Raw genomic sequence first — 19,142 nt, 5'->3', positions numbered from 1 at the left:
TTCTCAACAGTCCTGCAAGTTAAGTGTATTATTTTCATTTTACAGGTGAGGAAACTGAAGCCCGGGGAGCTAAAACTAAAATCATATTTATCAATGCAGCTAATGTGTATCACAACCTATGAGGTTGTTGTCATCCCCATGTGCTGATGAAGGCACAGAGGCACAGAAAAGTTAAGAAACTCACCCAAGTTTCCAGAGCCTGCTAGTAACAGAACTGGGTTGGTGTTATCCTGGCGTCTTTCCCAGATTCGAGCCCCCTGCCCCTTCGGAGCTCTGCTGGTTAACCTCTGCCCCTCTGTGACTCCAGCATGGGCCATGTGGGCGAGGTCAAGGTCACCCTGAGGCAGCTGGTGAGGGAGGCCTGGCAGGTGGGCTTCTAGAGGGAAGAGGCCATGTTAGAGGCCGGGCTGTATTCTAGACAGCAGTTTGGGTAGACAGAGGAAAAACAGATCATGTTGGATGTGACGCATACCTTCCCGGCGTCCTGACAGTTAGGCTTGAAAGAAACATGTCAGGCAGCATCAAATCCTGTAATGACTTAGAGCAGAGTTAGAGGAGCCTGGAAGGAGTGGCAGCCCCGAGGGCTCCTGGTAGCTGTTCATTGGGGCTGGTGATGACAGCGGAGATGGCACGGCTGCGACTCGGAGCCGCTTGCCCAACAGAGACTCTGGCTTCTGCTGGGGAGACAGGGCTGGGTGGGAGGAGATTTTGAACAGAAATCTGCTTCTAAGAGGACTTGGACCTGTTGTCTCTACCTTGCCCCACCCTCTAGGGTTGTGGGCATAGGGAGGATGGATGGTTGTGGATCTAAAAGTCAGATCCCTTTGAGGGTGGGGATGAGGGAATGGGCCTCCTGTGAGCATGGGGCCCGAGGGGGATGGGAGCGGCACCATTTTATTCCTATGGGAACTGCCTTCTGCTCTGCAGTCGATCAACTTGTCCATTGGGATGGACTGTAAATGGCTATGTGGGTGGTCCTGCCTTGGCCCTTTAACTGTTTGGGGCCTCCATTAGCCATCTGTGAAATGGACCAAGTTCTGCCTTTGCAGGCATGCTCGGCAGCTCCCTGTCTTTCTCCATGCCACAGTGATGGCAACACAGAACAACTTACAGTTATTTCCTCCTGCCCGTGTATGGTAAGAACTTGAGGCAACGTACAGCATGAGGCACACAGAATTTGAAAATAAAGGTGGAAGATCAAAAGACACTTGACTTCCAAAAGATTATGATTTATCAATTCTGTGGTAAGGCCTGAGTACCTGCATTTTTACCAAGCTCCCCTGCTGATTCTGTTACACTCTCAAATTTGAGAGCCACTGGTGCGAAGCAAGGAGGAAGGAAATACACCCAAGATCTAGGCCACTATCGCTATTGTCACTGACCACCAAGACGACAGAAGGGAAATAAGATTACGTCATTTTCATTATCTGAAATGAACAAGGGTATCAGTTTTTCAGGGTAGACAGACATCTTCATGGTACTAATTTCTGAAAGAAAGCCATTTCCTGCTGCAGCCTGTTTCAAAGGACACTAAACAACATCATGGATAATTTGGGGGCAGGGGAGATGCTCTGCATCCCTAAAGGGGGTCTGTTGTGCTGGTCACCCCAGCAGCTGTGGCCCACCTTGGGGACACCAGGCCCACTCTGTAGCAGGACCTGCTCACCCTCTGATGCCATCCTTTTCTGCAGTCAACCAGCAGGAGGGGCATCGCCAGGAGGAAGAGTGGGCTAACTCTGAGGAAAGAGCCAGGCGTGGGGGATGAGAGGTTGCCTGTGCGGTGAGTTTGAAGGTATCTCTTGGACTGAGTGTCTAGGTGACCAACAAGGTCACAAGGCATAAGGCACTTCCCTTCAGTGTGCCCCGAAGTCAGCTTAGTGACAGGCAGAAGGAGAGAGAGGTAAGAAGAAAACTGGTTAACACCATCGGATGCTACAGAAGACCTAAAGCTCCTTTGTGGACAAAACAATTAGGGCAAATATTTGCAACATACACGGCAAAGGGTTCATGTCACAAATATGTAAAGAGCTTTTACAAACAATAAGAAAAAGGCAAACATCCCAGAGGAAAAATAAGCCAGGCATGTATAAGGCAGTTCAGATTACCAACAAACACAGGAAAAGATGTTCATTCTTACTTGTAATCGACTACAAGTTAATAAATTTAATTCAAGTGAAAACAATGAGATATCATCTTTCAAGTAGGAAAATGGTAAAGCTGAAAAACACAGTGAGCCAGTATTTGGTGAAATGTGTGTGGAGTGAGGAGCAGGGGATTTTGACATGTAGGGCTGTTGGGAGTATTACTGGGACATTCTTTCCGGAAGATAATTTGTCAAGTATCAAAAACCTTAAAAATGTACATAACTTTTGACTAAGCGTCCTACTCCCTGGAATTTACCTTCAGAAAAGATAATCAGGGATGTACACAAAGATTTATATATAAGGGTATCTAAAACAGTCTTATTAATTATATTAACAATTAGAAGTAATATAAATGTCCAAAATTAAGAGTTTGCTCTAAAAACCATGCTTTATTGGTATGGTGGCATATTATTTAAAATCAGGTAGTAAAATAATTTTTAATGACATGAGTAAATGTTCATGCTCTATTATTAAGTACAAAAAAATTTTAAAGCAGTTTCCAAAATAGTACATGTGGTATCATCCCAGTTCCATTAAAAAAAATGAACAGTCTTTTTAAAAAAAAGACCGTAATATGTGCTGAAAAAATGTCCAAGAGAGCAGCCACCAAAATGATAACAATGGTTATCTCAGGAAGCTTCCTCTTTGTGCTTTTTAAAAATAATGAACATGCTCCGTTTGTAATAAACAAATATCAAGAACGTGTTCTTCTCCCAGAGAGTCTGCCAGTGATGTGCTTCAGCTGCATGGAGAGCTGGCTGTGAGTGACAGGTCCTGCACCTCACTTCCTGCTGCCTCAGTTTATTTAATTTAATTAATTTATTTTTATTATTATTATTTTTGGCTGCATCGGGTCTCTTAGTTGCAGCACGTGGGATCTTTCGTTGCGGTGCAGGCTCTTCGTTGTGGCGCGTGAGCTTCTCTCTAGTTGTAGCGCTCAGGCACCAGGGCACGTGGGCTCTGTAGTTTGCGGCACGTGGGCTTTCTCACTGAGGCGCATGAGCTCAGTAGTTGTGGCATGTGGGCTTAGTTGCCCCGCGGCATGGGGGATCTTAGTTCCTGACCAGGGATCGAAATCGCATCCCCTGCATTGGAAGGCAGATTCTTTACCACTGGACCACCAGGGAAGTCCTCCTGCTGCCTCAGTTTAGCTCTTCCTTTCTACACTGATGGGATACCTGCTTTGTTCTCAGTGTTCAGCGGGCCCTGTGAGATGAGTAGGACAGTTCTTTCTCCCCAGGCTCTTATGGGCTGGTTGCTGGTTAAGGTGAATGCCTCGGTCATTTGTCATGGAGGTATCTCTGCTATTTGGTGTGTTCAGCATTTTGCTGGATGTGAAGATGGTACAGGGGCATCTTTCTGAGAGTGCCTGAGATCTGTTCTTCTTGCCCAAAGCCCTGATCCCACTCTCTCTTTGGAAATTTAGTTGGTTAAAATGGGACTGACACATCTCAGTAGCTTGAACCTGTGGCTGGACCCTGTGCAGCGGGAAACCCAGAAATCACCCTGTGTGTCTCAGACTGAGAGATGCATGTGACACCCTGACCTGCCTCAGGGAATCCTAAGAGGGTGAGCTGGGATGGGGGTGAGAGAGACATCTTGGTCCCACTCAACATTTTTCTGATGAGTAAACTGAGGCCATGAGAGAGAGGGGGACTTGGAAATTGGTGATAGAGCCGGGACTCCAAATCCCGTGCTCTGCCCACAACATGGTGGTCTTCCCCATCCCCAGCCCTGAGTTTGGGAGAGGGGATCTGAGGTATTGTTAAGTACTGGTGAGGAAGCAAACCTGGGGTCAAAAACTCACAGAAATCCCGAGGAACAGAGAGCATCCACCCTAGACGGCTAAGAGTTGTGTATATTAGTGAAGGTGTTGCAGCAAGAATCCCTTGAACATTAAGATCCAGGTGGACAGAAGAGAATTGACAAGAAATGATTGGTTGTGATTTTTGCACACCCGCATTCACACATGCAGATACATGTATGTAGTCAGTCCTCTTCAGGGCCACCTTTATGGCATGAATTTTAGGAAAGACTTTTTTTTTTAAAATATAAATTTATTTATTTTGTTGATTTCTTTTTGGCTGTGTTGGATCTTCGTTGCCGTGTGCGGGCTTTCTCTAGTTGCGATGAGCAGGGGCTACTCTTTGTTGCGGTACGGAGGCTTCTCATTGTGGTGGCTTCTCTTGTTGCAGAGCACGGGCTCTAGGCGTGCGGGCTTCAGTAGTTGTGGCACACGGACTTCAGTAGTTGCGGCACGCGGGCTTCAGTAGTTGCGGCACGTGGGCTCAGTAGTTGTGGCTTGCGGGCTGTAGCGCACACAGGCTCCGTAGTTGGGGCACACAGGCTCAGTTGCTCTGCGGCATGTGGGATCTTTCTGGACCAGGGCTCGAACCCATGTCCCCTGCATTGGCAGATGGATTCTTAACCACTGCACCACCAGAGAAGCCCAGGAAAGACCTTTTTATCTCCAGTTAGTTCCTTCACTTGCCCAGCGTGTGCCTAAACTTGCCACTGTTGAAGCCCCTCTTGGTCAAGGATGCTGCTAAAATGTGAATGTGTTACTTTGCACTGAGGGCAGGTTAACCCTTTGCCTCCCATTATCACTCAGTGTGAATTATGGGTAAATTATGGAAAGGATCCCCAGGGGATGTGGACCATGGGGAGGCCCAGAGTTCATAGGAGAGAGGCTGGGTACAGAACTCTTGGCACTAGAGTGGTCTGGCAAGTTGGGAGGGAGGTTTTATAGACGATAAACTGTTCACTTCACCATTTTATGAGGGAGGACCCTGTCCCCACACAGTAATAACAGAACCTCAACCATCCTGGATTTTTCTGTCTTCCTGCTGTAGTCCCTTTTTTGCTCTGTAGCATGAGCTCATGCAAAAGGTCACATCTGTTATGGTCCAGCCTCCTGGGCTCCACCTAGGCTGTGAAGGCCAATTGGCTAGCATTTGTGGGATCAAGCAAGTTGACCTGTTCTGCTGAAGTTCTTTCATTAATCAAAGGTACATCTGATTGTCAGGGACTCGGGTGGTGAGAAGGGAGCCCTACAAGCGAACATCATTGGCTGCCAGCCACTTGTCTTCCTTTCCCTCCGCCCACACAAAGAGGAGAGGAAAGGGCAAGTTCAGCTTCTTGAGGCACTTCCTCGAGAAAGTGGCCACTTGACGGGGAGGAGGTGAGGTAGAGAGGTGGTGAGTTGGGGCCTGCCCAGAATAAAGCATTTGGGTATCACTCCCTGCTTCTCCGGCTGTGGCGAGCTGACTCCCCTTTGCCTGTCTGCATCTAGCCTTTTCTGCCTGTTGGGCTGTACCCCGCAGGCCTGCAAGCCCTGTACTTGCCCAGCCTCAAGACCGAAGAAAAGAGCCCGGAGTTAGCGACAGAGACGTCAGTGGTTTAATGGTTGGGGGGATCTTACATGTCTGAAGCAAGGTCCTGGAGTGACACTTCACCATGTGCAGCAGATGACGGGCAGGACAGGGCAGCAAGTCTTCACTCCTGGGTGGGAGAGTGAGGTTACCAGTTACAGAGGGAATTGATGTCAGGTTGGCTCATCGGTTACCAGGGAAACCAGCAGAGGAGCAGGCCCCTCATGGCCCCTTTGATGAGCTGTCTTGGTCAAGGTGTTCTGATCTAGAGATTAGAACAGTCACTAGCTGGGGCCGGGGGCAAGTATGTAGGCATTGACTGAGTAGGCTCTATGATTAAGAGAGAAGGTCAGTTATGTGAGTAGGGTGTAGGTGAGGCAGGGACTGGTCGAGCAGGGGATGTCCAGAGGACAAGAGAACAGCCGTCTTGAATGGCCTCATAGTACACTGTTGCACCTGGTTCAAATCCCACCTGCCCCTTAAGGCTTCCCCTGACTCCCCTTGGCGGATACTTTCTCCCTCTGTTGAACTGCTGCAGCGCTTACTGCTTCCCGTGCAGTTGACTCTGAGACAGCTCTTTCTATACATCCATTCCGTATTTCTTTTTCCATGAGTGTTTGATCTCCCCAGTCGACTGTGAGCCCTTCAAGTTGTGGGGTGCGTCTTGTTTGTAGCACTTAGGACACTGATCCACACATGAGGGATGGAGGAGTACATTAGTGAATGGACGGATTGGTGAATGGACAGTTAGGTGGATGGGTGGGTGGATAGTTAGGGGACTAGATGACAGGTGGGTGGATGGTGAGTCGTGGGTGGTGCCCTCCAAGGCTAACACTTCAAACCATAGTAACCTACCTCACGTCAGTGTCTAGAATCTAGACTCTAAACTAAGGGAAATACCAGAGGACACTGAGCTGCATTTTCAGTGAAAACCTTTCTCTGAATAGCCAAGTCCAACTTAAACTGAGCCTAATTTATTTCAGGCCTTGGACTTGTGGGCTCATGTTCATTTGACAACAGCATCAAAATGTGCTTAGACTTAAAAATAGATTCCGAAAGGTAATCAGAGCTCAGCTTGACTTGGCTCTGCTCAACAGGTCCTCCCTTTTTGTGCTTTAGGAATTTTTTCTGCCCACCCCCACAAAAAAAAAGTGTCAGAGGAAGGAAGCTAGTCTGAGGGACAGGGAACTGAACGAGCTAAGATGTGAAAGCAGCTGCCACTGGCCAGCACAGGCAGACACCTGTGACTTCTTGGACAGGGGCCATTTGTAGGTCAGGGTTCAGCTCCCTGGAAACTTCTGGTTCCTGATGCTTATCCTACATGTATTCCTTACTGGTGACCCTGAGTTTGGCTTGCTCAGAGTAACTTCTTAAAAGTCTAGGTAATAATGTTGAGAATTACTTCATCAGTGTTTTCTATTTCTCCTTTTTTCTTTTTCTTTTTTCTTACAGTTTGAAATTGCTTTGGGATCATCAACGAGCATGCTTCCATGCTGTAGAGTGTACTTCTCAAATTGCGTTCCCTGAAGCCCTTGGGGTTCCATGAAGCCCCTTTAGGCATCATGTCGGTGGGCTCTGAGTAGGTGACCTCTGAGTGCCTCTCCCCAAAAAAGAAGTACTCCTTTTTTTAAAAAAAATAATTTTTTTTTATACCTATTTTTGGCTGCATTGGGTCTTTGTTGCTGTGCGCTGGCTTTACTCTAGTTGCGGTGAGCGGGGGCTACCCTTCATTGCGGTGCACGGGCTTCTCATTGCGGTGGCTTCTCTTGTTGCGGAGCACGGGCTTTAGTCACATGGGCTTCAGTAGTTGTGGCACATGGGCTCAGTAGTTGTGGCTCGCGGGCTCTAGAGCGCAGGCTCAGTAGTTGTGGCACATGGCCTTAGTTGCTCCACGGCATGTGGGATCTTCCCGGACCAGGGCTCGAACCCATGTCTCCTGCATTGGCAGGTGGATTCTTAACCGCTGTACCACCAGGGAAGTCCCAGAAGTACTGCTTTTTATCTGTTTTGCATATTGGGCTTCTGTGCAAGATTTATTGGAGAGAGGGTTCCATACCTCAAATAAATTTTAAAGTCATCATCAGGAGACTAGAAAGGTATGGGCAACACGGTCAGAGAGGAGAAATGGGTTCATTAGACAGTGGGTTTGGCTCACTAGCTGGGAGAAAAGGCCATTTGAACGGCTCTGGGCGCTCTTGTGTTTGCAGGTCTTGTGCTGATGTTTCTGTCTGCTCCAATCTCCATGTGCCGGCTGCTGGCTTGGCCGCTGCCCTCGCGTGCCTCTCACTCCTCGCTTGCCCACCTAGCTCCCGACGTACTGCCTGCCTGGCTCCTGACATACTGCCCACCTGGCTCCTGACGTACTGCCCACCTGGCTTTTGGTAAATTTTTGCTCCTTACCCTCATCTCTCTGGCCTGGAATCTTGACTTGCTGCTTCCCACTTCTGACACCCTTGTATTTCTTCACCCTTTTTTTGGCTTCCTGGGTGTCTGGTCCCTTGTTGGCCCTGACCTTGGGTGACTGTGTCCCAAAGTGTTTTCTGTCTTCCTGGATCCTGGCACCACCTGGGGACCCTGCCTTTCAACGGCCCCAGTTCTCTCCAGCACTATTTTAAAGCTGGGATCTGTGGATGGGGTTCACAGGGGCTGAATCAGATTCAAGGCTGGGACTGGAAAATGGAGACCAGGATCCAGATATGGCGATCCAGTGGATGGAAAGAAAGAATAATTCGCGTTCACAGAGAATTCTAGTTTACTTAGTGCTTTTACATACTTATCTCACTTTCTCATTATAACCTGGTACGATTGGGATAGTCTTATGTCTGTGTTACACACAAGGAAACCGAGGCTCAGAGTCACAGTAGCAGAGCTGGAGATAGAACCTGGGCCTTTTGACTCTAAATCCTGGACTTGGGTATAGCAGACCAGAAGCAAGTTGGTTACTAAGGCAATGGGAGAAAGATCTTGTTCGTGGGAATCAGGAGTGGCTGACTAGATATGAGATGTGTTGGAAGGGGGAGGGGGTTAAGAGGCAGGGTCAGTCAAGCCTGACCAGGCAGAGGAGTGGGGACACCATCCTCAGACAGGCTATTGCCCTGGGATTGGGGTGTGGGCCCTCTGGGATCAGGCTGATGTGGTTCCTGCGGACTGTAGATTTGAGCTCCTCTTGTCCACACATTTGACACATGTTGGTTGAATGTCCCATGCCCCCGCCTGCTGGGTTGCACCTGGGGTGGCCATGACTGGAAGCTTCTAAGCATCATCCCCGCCCGGTGGTCCTGCAAACTTGCAGGCTAATTCCAGAGGAATCGTGGCTCATTGTTCTGGAGTGTGGGAAGAGGAACTGCAGTGATTGCTTGGGGGAAGCGGGAGGAGGAACATGGTCCCCGCATCCCTCTGACTTGGAGCACTTCCCATTTGTTACCTTTTACCTCCCATGGCATCTCCTCCCTGGGGAGGGTCTGTGTTCTGTACAGCTCTGCCTCATCTCAGCCTTGACCAACTGGGGACTTGGGGGCAAGTTACTAAGTTCCTGGACACTTCAGAGTTGACTGAGAATGAGAATGAGTTAGACCCACCCTATCCGTAACCCTGACAAAACACCTTTGGCAGTCAGCCCCTGGCAGTTGCCAGAACAGGTCTAGTTGGCCATAGCCAACCTGGTGGGAGTGGGTGGGTAGTGGGAGTGGTCTTGCCTCAATGCCGGCCATGAGGGGTGCATTGTCTTTGGAGAATTCAAAACCAATGATAAAACTGAATAAAAATTAGTCTACTTTTTATTATCATCATGCACTGGCAATTCTCAATACTGTCAGTGATAAAATGCTCCTCCATTCTGGGGTGGGCCCCCTCCTCACTGTTTGGTACATCACTGCTGGCTAGTTACCTTGAGAGTCTCACTGAAGCTGGAGTCAGTTGACCTGACTCTATGTTCTAACCCTGCTATCAGGGCCTGCTACCTGGCCCAACTACCAAGTCACTTAACCTCCCTAAGCCTCCATTTTCTGATCTGTAAAATGGAGCTAAGAATGGTACCTGCAAATATTAAAAGAGAGAATAAAATTACAGTTAGCTTGCAGAGAGAAAAACTGGATGTAAATGCTGGGATGTCCACATTGCTATACAAAATCTATCTCAGGGTGTGAGATTTGGGTCACGCCCAGATTATTCTTTGGCGGTGAAGAATTCGGTGATAATTGAGCCAGGCTCTTCCATGAAGCTTAGGAGCTGGTGTTGGAGACAGCAACACTATTTTTGAGTTCTGAGAAACCGGTCTAGGTTTACTCCTCATCTGATTCCTGGGCAAACAACAGGAGACCCTCATGGGGTGCCACCCTGGGCCCTGCCGAGTTCTGTCTGTGACTGTGACGCTGATCTTCACGCAGCCTGCTCTGTTCTCCCGGGGCACTGAGTGAGTGAGGGGCTGGGCCCTCGGCCTGGGAAGAGCGGCGTGTTCCTGACATACTTGCAGGAGAGCAGCTGGCAGGAGCAGGGAAGGTAGTTTCTGTGTCTTGTGGATTTACTGTCCTTCGCGGAAACCCTCCTACGTGACTTTTGCAAGCCAGCCTCCGGCTCAGCGTTCCACCCACCCCCACCTCCTGCTTTTCTACTGTGCTGGATAGTTAAGTCCTTTGTCAGGCGTTATCTCATGATTTCCCCAACAGCCCTGTGAGGTGGACAGTCGGGGTTTTCTCATCCACATTTGACAAGGGAGGACCCTGAGGCCCTGGGAGTTGAACAGGCTGCCCAGGGTTATGACCAGTTAGTGGACGGGCCCTGACCAGAACCCAAGTCTCCAGACATCAGCCCAGAGATAGAATTTGGAGAGTGAAGGGAAGGCTTCATTTCTGTTCAGAGTTGTCATGGGCTCTTAGGAGCTTTCTGACAGGAAGCTTTCTGAGGTGAAACCTCAGATGGCAGGTGGAGGGAAACAACTGAGAAGGCAGCTCCTTGTCCAAGCCCACGAAGCTTTGGTGGCAGGTCACGGGGACCAGGACTTGGACCTCCGGACTACCCTCCCTTTGCTGCATTCAGGTTAGGAACTGACTCGTGCTAGGGAGGCGGGAATAGGAATATGCGTGCTCTGCCTATGTACATCAGTGTTTCAGCATTCCCATAATTTTTGAATTAGTGTTGGCAGTCACTTCCCTTATGGTCGGATGGCTCCTCTCTGCTCCCTCCCGGGATATACCCTGGGTGGCTCTGTCCTAACCTAGAGGGGCTCTCGCTGTCCACCCCTTGCCCCGTAGCCTAGCTGAGCGACTTCTGCATCCCAGGGCCTGAATTTCTGGCTTCAGAGCCTTCCTGGTGGGCAGACAAGGGCTCATCACCATCACTGCTTCCACCTGCCCTTGGGTCTTCTGGGGGGGCGTGACGAAGCCACCTCAGGTCTGGCTTTCGTGCATCTGCTGTGGGTACAGTGACCAGGGGGTGCCCAACTGCAAACTTCCATTCCTGTTATTTCCCAGAGCCCGGGGTGGTCTTCTGCCTTGATTTGCAAATCAAGGAAAAACTGTCCTGGTGGAAGAGATGATACTCCTCCCCCCTTACCCTTCTCCCCTCCCATCCTCCTTCTAATGATCAGATCAAAGAACTAAGGGAGAGGGTAATATATCAATACTGAAGAGGGCAAGGAATAATATGAGTAACAGTGGTGTACTTTTTTCACCTAGAAAATGGAGATAATCAGAAGACTGTTGTAAGTTGGTGTTTCTCAGCTTGGACTGCACGTCACGGTCACCCGGAAAGCTTTTAAATATCTTGATTCCCAGGCTGCAGCCCAGACCCTGGAGATCAGAATCTCTGGAGGTAGGACCCAGGCAGCAGTAATTTTAAAATTCCCTGGGACTTCCCTGGTGGCCCAGTGGTTAAGACTCTGCACTTCCACTGCAGGGGGCACGGGTTCGATCTCTCGATCTCTGGTTGGGGAACTGAGATCCCGCAGGCCGTGCAGTGTGGCCAAAAAAAAAAAAAATTCCCCTGGTGATTCCAGTGTGCCGCCAGGGTTGAGAACCACTGCTCTAAGGATGAAAAGAGTTGGTTAATTGCTTAGAACAAAGATATCCCCATATCTGGTTGTGCGCTGGACTCGTCAGGGGGTGGGGTGGGGATGTGTTAAAATCGCACTGACGCCCTGGCCACACATCGCAGACCATGTAGATCAGTGACGTCTGCCTTCACCTGAGCCACTAACTAATAAGACGTAATAGTCACCGTTTACTGGAGCTGCCTGTGGGCCGGCATGACGTATTTCCGGTCTTCACAATTCCCTGGTAGGGAATCACAGTTCCCATTTTACAGATGAGGAAACTGCTGCTCAGAGCAGGTAGCCAGGCGGCGTAAGTTTCCTGAGGCCAGGCCTGTCTGACCCGGAAGGCTGCTCTCCCTGCCCAAGGCCTCCCTGCCCCAGGGCTGGCCTCGTGGAGCGTATTCTGCACACTTCCCAGTACCAGCTCAAGGAGAGAGGGGAAAACCAGCAAGTGACCTTGGCTCTCCTTGAGGCTCTCCAGGGCAGGTTGAGTAGAGGACCGCTGTCCCGTGAAGAGAGGGAAGATGAGTGACGTTCCTTGGTATTTGGGTCTGTGTTAGTCACGCACTCTCAGAATACCTCCTTTTGGCTGGAGGAAGACGCCTGCTCGTGTTAGGCCTGACCCGCAGTCACCTCTCATTGCCGCAGCTGCTCTCACAGAGAGAACACTCAACCAGGAAGAGCAAACACTCATTTGCTTTTTGAGAGTTGGAGGAATTTTTCAGGCATGTGATACAGAAAAATGCCCCCATTTCCCTCACAGGAAAAGGGAAAGCTCTGTCAAGGTAACTTGAAATATTTAGCTCTGCCTTATAAAATCCCTGTGCCTCCACCTCTGTGCTCTGTAAACTTAAACAAATCGCTTAAAATCCTTAAGCTTTGGTTTTCCCATCCCTCAGGGCTGCCAGTGCCAGGCCCCTTGAGGTGTCAGAGAGAGAGGAAAGGAGCGTGGCCATCCCGACACAGAGACTTCCAGCTGCCTGGGACTGGAGGCTTTGTCCAGGGTTTGGTGGTACCCACTAAGCAACCTGATGTCCCAAGGCCCAAAGCAGCTTCCAGTGACCAGAGATCTCACTGAATGTGTTCCCTCTGACTTTGGGAGGCTTGGCTTCACTCCACCTGGGTCAACCCCTAGTGTGTAGACAGCCCAGAGCCAATATTTGGGGCATACATAGCTGAGTTAACTCTAATAGTTTAGAGTTAGCAGACAGTGTGATAGACATTTGGCTGCACAAAGGCTTCCCAGCCCAGCCAAGCAGCCAGGGCCCTCTCCCTCCCCAGAGCTCCATCTGTATCTGATGTGTGTGCCTTTGGTCCCTGCCCCTTACTGTGCAGCTCAGAGCCTGGCACAGAGTAGGTGCTCAGGTAGCACTGGGTGATTGGGGGATGAGGGGATGGAGAGATGCGTGAACATGTGTTTGGCATCTCTAAGGTGGTTGCCACAGAATGCTATTTAAGTGTTGGCATATCTATTCCTTACTCGCTCTACTTGCTTTTTTTTTTTTTTATCACTTTGGTTTATTTTGAAGGCTGTCTCACTAAGGATTATTCTAGTAATGGAGCGGTTCAGATGTGATGCTGTTTTCTGAGGTTGAGGCATATATCCAGAGCACTTGTGTGTAACTTTTACTCCAGAGCCACTAAGAGAGTACTTCTAAAGTGTGGAGTCTCATGGCCCCTTGTTTAGCCATTAAGCTGAACCTTAACATTTTCTGAGTTCTGTCTCAAGCAGTGGGTATTGTGGTTGGCAAGAAAACATGGGGCAGTGGTGGAAGGGGAGTGGGAAGACCCACAGGAGGGTGGCCACTGGGCAGTCACCAGGGACTTCGAGTGGCCCCCACCGATTGCCTGGACTGAGATGGTGAAACAGGAGGCCGCTGCCCTTTTCTGTGTGTGTGTGTGTGTGTGTGTGTGTGTGTGTGTGTGTGTGTGTGTGTGTGGTGGGGGGGGAGGCTGCCCTGAAGCACTCAGGGAGGCTGGCCTAGGGCCACCTGCCACTCTGGCAAGGACACCATTTCATGATTGCTGTCTGGGTCCCTGGAGTGAAGGATTTTCAGGCCCAGCCCTGAAGGGCACTAAGCATCATCTTGACTCCTTTAACTATCTTAGTGGCTTTGTGAACAGTGGGCTGAGCACTCGGCCCCGGGGCCTGGCATTGCCATTAACTCTGTGATGACCTCAAGTGAGTCACTTGATGTCTCCTGTGCCTCAGTTTCCTAACATTTTACGATTCTGTGGTCCTATCAGTCTTCTCACCATGATGAACACCCACTGTGCTTACTAACAATGTTAGGCTGCCTCCACCCCACCCTCACCTCCACCAGGATCCCCCCGAACCCAGCTGGCATGGCCTCTGGCCTCGTCCTTAAGTGCATCATCCTCATATTAGCTCTGTCCCCTGTAGTCTGACTACTTGGCTCATGTCAGGTAATTGAGATTTTTATTTGTTGGGAGGGGCTGGAAACAAAGGTACAAACATGAGACTATAGAGGTGCTTTGTCCCCTCACAATTCCAAATAGATGAATTTGTACTTGCCTCCAGATAAGGGAGACCCAAACAGAGGATTGTTACTGTTAGTATTTTGACCATGCTGACCATTTTTTGCTTTTTATTCTATTTATTTATTTATTTATTTATGCCGCACCTCACAGCACGTGGGATCTTAGTTCCCCAGCCAAACCTGTGCCCCCTGCAGTGGGAGCATGGAGTCTTAACCACTGGACCACCAGGAACGTCCTGCTTTTCCTTAAAAATCTTTTCATTAAGTAGTATAAACCTCTGGACATTGTGATTTCATCTGGTAGACACAAGACAGGGGTTCTAGCTGAGGCTTTGGAACGATGAGGCTGTGTCATCCAGATCAAACCAGTAGCCTTTCAGGGCCTCAGTGTTCCCATCTGTACACTGGGAGTGACAATACCAACATGCCTTCCTAGTAAAAGGTAAAGGATGCATATGAACAGAAGGGAAGCCCAGTACTTACTCTGTCTCAGTCACTGGTTGATGGCCAGGTGGGGATGCTGGCTGGTGGCATGATTTGTCCTGCCCTGGAAGAATGACTCTGAGTTACTGTGGCCTAGGGGTGACAACCAGGTCACTTCCCCAGTAACCACAGTGATACCCTCCTTGTGTGGGTCTGTGTCCCCACAGCGGCCAGTTCGCCATCGTGAAGAAGTGCCGAGAGAAGAGCACGGGGCTGGAGTACGCAGCCAAGTTCATCAAGAAGCGGCAGAGACAGGCCAGCCGGCGGGGTGTGTGCCGGGAGGAGATCGAGCGGGAGGTGAGCATCCTGCGGCAGGTGCTGCATCCCAACGTCATCACGCTGCACGATGTCTTCGAGAACCGCACTGACGTGGTGCTCATCCTCGAGCTGTGAGTGGGTGCCTGGGACTGGGGGTGGGGGGCAGCAGGGCGCGGGGGAGCTCCAGCCACAGGCCCCAGAGGGAGCAACAACCTGACAGAAGCCCGACCTGGAGGAGGTGAAGTCAGTGGGAAGTGGTTTCCTTCATTTACCCCATCCTCCTCCTGAACCCGGGCTTGCTGTGCAGCAGGGACTGAGGGCGAGGGTCTAGTCCTGACTTTCACTGGACCCTGGGGATCAGAGGGAAGAAGTGGGGAGTGCTGGGGTCCTTTCCTGGCTGGTGAGCACGTGGGAGGATGAGGGGGGCAGAGGGTGGAAGGCGGAGCAGGGGGCTGTCAGGGAGAGTCTGTTCTATGAGGAAGGGAAGAACAAACATCCTCCAGGCTCTGCAAAGCCCTTCTCAGCCCTTTCCTGGGAAGAACCCCCCTGCCTTTGTGCTGTGTTTGATGCCTTTATTGTTATCATAGTAACTGTTACTTAGAGGGCCCTGCTGTAAGCCAAGCGTTTGCTGGGTCCTTCGTGTTGTGTTGTTCAGTCTTCACAGAAGCTGTGTTGAGGGTAGTGTCCCACTTACACCAAGAGGACTTTGTATTCACTTTGCTGAGAATGTCTGTTACCTCATTTAATCCTCATAACAGTCCTATCCCATGGAGACTCTTATTACCTCCATGTTACAGACAAGAACACTGAGAGGCTGGGTCATTTACAAGGTCCTACAACCAGGAAGTGGCGGGGGCCAGGACTGGGTCCACGCTGCTTGTGCAGATAGCTATGCGCTTGAGGTGGGATGGCCTTGGGCTGGCCCTGCAGGGGAATCCTTCACAGTCTGGTGGAATTTGGATGGGTGACACCACGACTCCAGGGGTTGGTTGGCCAACTGGTGTCCCTCCTGGAGATGCCCCCCATGGATTGGGGAGGTGGAGGTGGGCCTCCGGCGGTTAGTAGAGTTTGAGTTGGGCTGTGGCACAAGTTGAAATGGCTGTGTCTAGTCAAGCAGCAAGACCGAGTGTCAAGAATGTTCTGAGCCTCAGAGGCGTGAGGCGTCTGCCAGTTAGCAGAGAAGTGGCAGCATTTGTCTCAGCAATCCCTGACTTTGTGACCTGGGGCAAGACATCTGAGCTTCAGCTCTCATCTATAAAGCAGGCAGCCATCCTTAACCTACCTGTGGGTTGGGTGGACCACCTGACATTTGAGACCATTCTAATTTGAGAACTATGCTCTGGTGTTGTCAGCCTATAGATTTATGTAGCAGATGGGCATTTGCATACTTTTGCATTGGATTCTTAAATTATCCATCTGAATGTTTAAGTGCATAGAATTACCCATGCTCTCCCTTTGTCTAATTCCCAATGTCCTCTGTGTTTCTCCCAGGGACCTCTTAGCCAATTGGACCAGTCAGTGTATACGCCTGCCTCACTCAGACAAGCCTGGTGGGTTCCCACAGATGTAGCCAGCCAAGTAGATGGCCCGAGGTGTGGCAAGCCCCAAAACTAAGGGTTAGCACTGGTTCCCAGCAGAGAGTGACAAGCCCACCTTTGCTGGGAAAGCCAGGCCAATTCTTTAAATGTCTGTTGTCAAAACTTTACAGCAACTAAAAAGGATTACATTCATATGCCTACCACCCAAACACAGCTATTTTTTCCCTGTGGTTCCTCTCAGTCTTTATCTATTTGCATGCAAGCATTGTACTTGTACAATTTCCTGCTCTACTTTTCCCCCAGTTAACGTAATGCCATGAATAGCTTTTTCCCTTTTAACTGACTATATCATGTTTCATTACATTACATACCCCTATCTCCCTGTTGTTGGACATTTGGTGTTTTAATTTCCAGCTTTTAACCATTACGCATTTTACTGCCATAAAACAACTTTCTTCCTGTGTTTTCCCCCTTTTCTTTAGGATTAATTTTTTTAGACAGATCCTCAGGAATGGGGCAATCGGGCTGACATTTTTAGGGCTCTTGGTATCCTCACTTTCATAGGACAGGTTAACCAGCACCACGTGCAACATGGGAGTGTTTCTCTCTGCCTGCAGCCTTGCCAGCCCTGGGTCATTTGTTTTAAAGCAGGGTTCATTATTGTCTTTTACAGTTATGATACTTTTTTGTCATTTTACTTGGCATTTCTGTCATTACTGGGGTAGTTGTCTGTTACTCCCTGTTTGTAGAACCCCAGGAGTTGGGGTCTCGGATGCTCTTGAGATGTCCCTGTTTCTCCCAGCAGGCTTCATGGCTAACCAAGAGTTACATGCCCTCTTCTTGTGAGCTGTCACCGCCCGTAACATGAGTTGTCACACTGGTGCTCTTGTGAGCTGCTGTGTTTGTGAACTTCTGTCTGTTCGTAGTTTCTCTGTCTCCTCCTTTACTTTCAAGCTGCCTCATTGTCTCAGGGTGCCTGGCTATGGAGCTAGGGATTGCTAAGACAGTGCCTCAGTCTTGTGTGACCAGAGTCTGAGAGGAGACCTTCCAGGAGAGAAGGGCTTTTCATGGGCTTTTATGTTTGGACGTGGTGACCTCTGTTGGGCTGCTTAGGAGCCTTTGGCCTCCTGGTCCTCACTGTGCCCTGCTAGGCTAGTGGGTTTGCCTGGTACTTAAACACGGGTGTCAGAGCCCACCTGCTCAATTGATATTTGCAGGGTTTGTGGATGGATCTACCTCTCAGTGCTGTTTAGTGCAGGGCTCCAGCTGAAGTGGCCAGTGCTCAGAGGACATTCCCAACCCTGATTTAAGTCCCCTTCAGCTGTTTTTACCCTGTCCATGATCGCCTGTGCAGCAGCTGTCAGGACTGGTGATGGCAGGGTTGGGAAGGATTGAGTTGTCCACGTAAGTTGACTTCTGTAGGGTGTAAAGAATATTTTCAAACTCTCAGTGGATTAACTCATGCCACACGTGGAGCTGGCTCTGAAAAATGTAGGTCTGCCCTGGGAGGGTTGGGCAGCCCTTCCATCCCAGGCCCCTGACCTCTCTGGGGCCTCCCTGACTCCAAGCTGTGGAAAGCAATACAGCGGCGGGAGCATACCAGGGCAGGGCCCGACAGAGCGCTCCAAGGTGGTGGCAATGCTTCCCAGGCCTTGAATTGAGTCCAGCTTTCTGGGCCCCAACAGCTCTGGCAGCATCCTTCCCAAATCACTGCCTACACAGGTCATTTGAGCACTCCCTCTAAATGGTTGGTTGCTTTTGAAAGAGTTCTGAAAAGCATTTCTAGCAGCCGGATGAAACTGCAGGGAGGAAGGAGGCAAGGGTCAGATTAGCAGGAAGGCGACTGGTCCTGGGGACACTGGAGGAGAGCAGAGGCTGGCTGTTAGGTTCTTTTCCTCTTTAAGTCAAATTGTTTAGGGATGTGAGAGGAGAGAAGCTTGGGTGGAGTGGGGATGACTCCATGGCAGAGATCTTGGGGCTGAGAAGCCCTTGGGAGAAACTAGGTTTGGGGGTAGAAACAAAACCCAGGCTCCTTGATGGCCTTGAGAACAGGTGCCTGAGGATTGATGTGAGTGTCCCTGGCCTGGGTGTCCAGGGCTGGGACAGATACCCGGCAGGCTCATCAGCCTCCCACCTTTCCAAGTCTCTGGGGACGATTCTAAGGGTCACCATGGCTGTTCCCCTCTTCGTCCAAAGGAGATCATGTCTCACTCCGTCTGCTGCCCAGAGCACACCTTCAAACAGAACAGCTGCTTACTGTCCCCCAAAGTCCTCACCCTGCCTGGGCCTTTACATCAGTAATTTTGGGTGACAGAACACACCCACATTATCATGAAGTTCTTTTACATTTACTCAGTGTTCTGTTTAAGGTAGGAAGGGCAGGATATGCCCGAGGTCACCGTCTTGCACCACCCAGCAAGGCTGGAAGTATAAAAACAAGGACTGGGCTAGGTCCTTGTGTTCCTGAGGGACACTGTGGATTTGAAAATTTACAGAAGGCTCTCGACAGGTCTCTTGAAAATGCCAAGACTTCACTTCTGTATGATACAGAATATTCTGTGCCTTGTTGATATTTTAAATGTCTTACTTCTTTCCTTTTTTTTTTTTTTATTTGCCCACCTTCTCTTGAATGTCTTGCACAAGGTGCTGTGGAAGCAAAGGTAATCTAGCTGGGGAGAGAGCCAGCCAGACAGTGGCAGCCCAGTGTGTTAGGGCACGGATGCAGTTGGACAGGGATGGCAGATGACAGCCTAGGGCTTGGGGTGGCTTTGGGTTTTCTTTTTTGCATCAGCAACTCGAGCCTTATAATATGGGTAGAG

The 19,142-nt window shown here is 49.9% G+C and overlaps 1 protein-coding gene across 2 annotated transcripts in view; it reads left to right on the top strand.

Annotated features, from left to right (window-relative positions):
* The window catches only part of DAPK2 (death associated protein kinase 2), a 119,178-nt gene that overhangs the window by 51,955 nt on the left and 48,081 nt on the right, over positions 1–19,142 (top strand). For both annotated transcript variants that reach the window (XM_082850523.1, XM_082850522.1), the window contains exon 3: positions 14,695–14,916. In XM_082850523.1, the coding sequence (XP_082706649.1) occupies positions 14,695–14,916 (222 nt within the window). The remainder of the gene's footprint in view (positions 1–14,694; positions 14,917–19,142) is intronic.

The sequence above is a fragment of the Leucopleurus acutus genome (genome assembly GCF_964270905.1).
Source record: "Leucopleurus acutus genome assembly, chromosome: 1".
Classification (NCBI taxonomy): Eukaryota; Metazoa; Chordata; class Mammalia; order Artiodactyla; family Delphinidae; genus Leucopleurus; species Leucopleurus acutus.
Note: the sequence above shows the minus strand (reverse complement) of the source record. Positions and strands in the feature narration are given on the sequence as shown.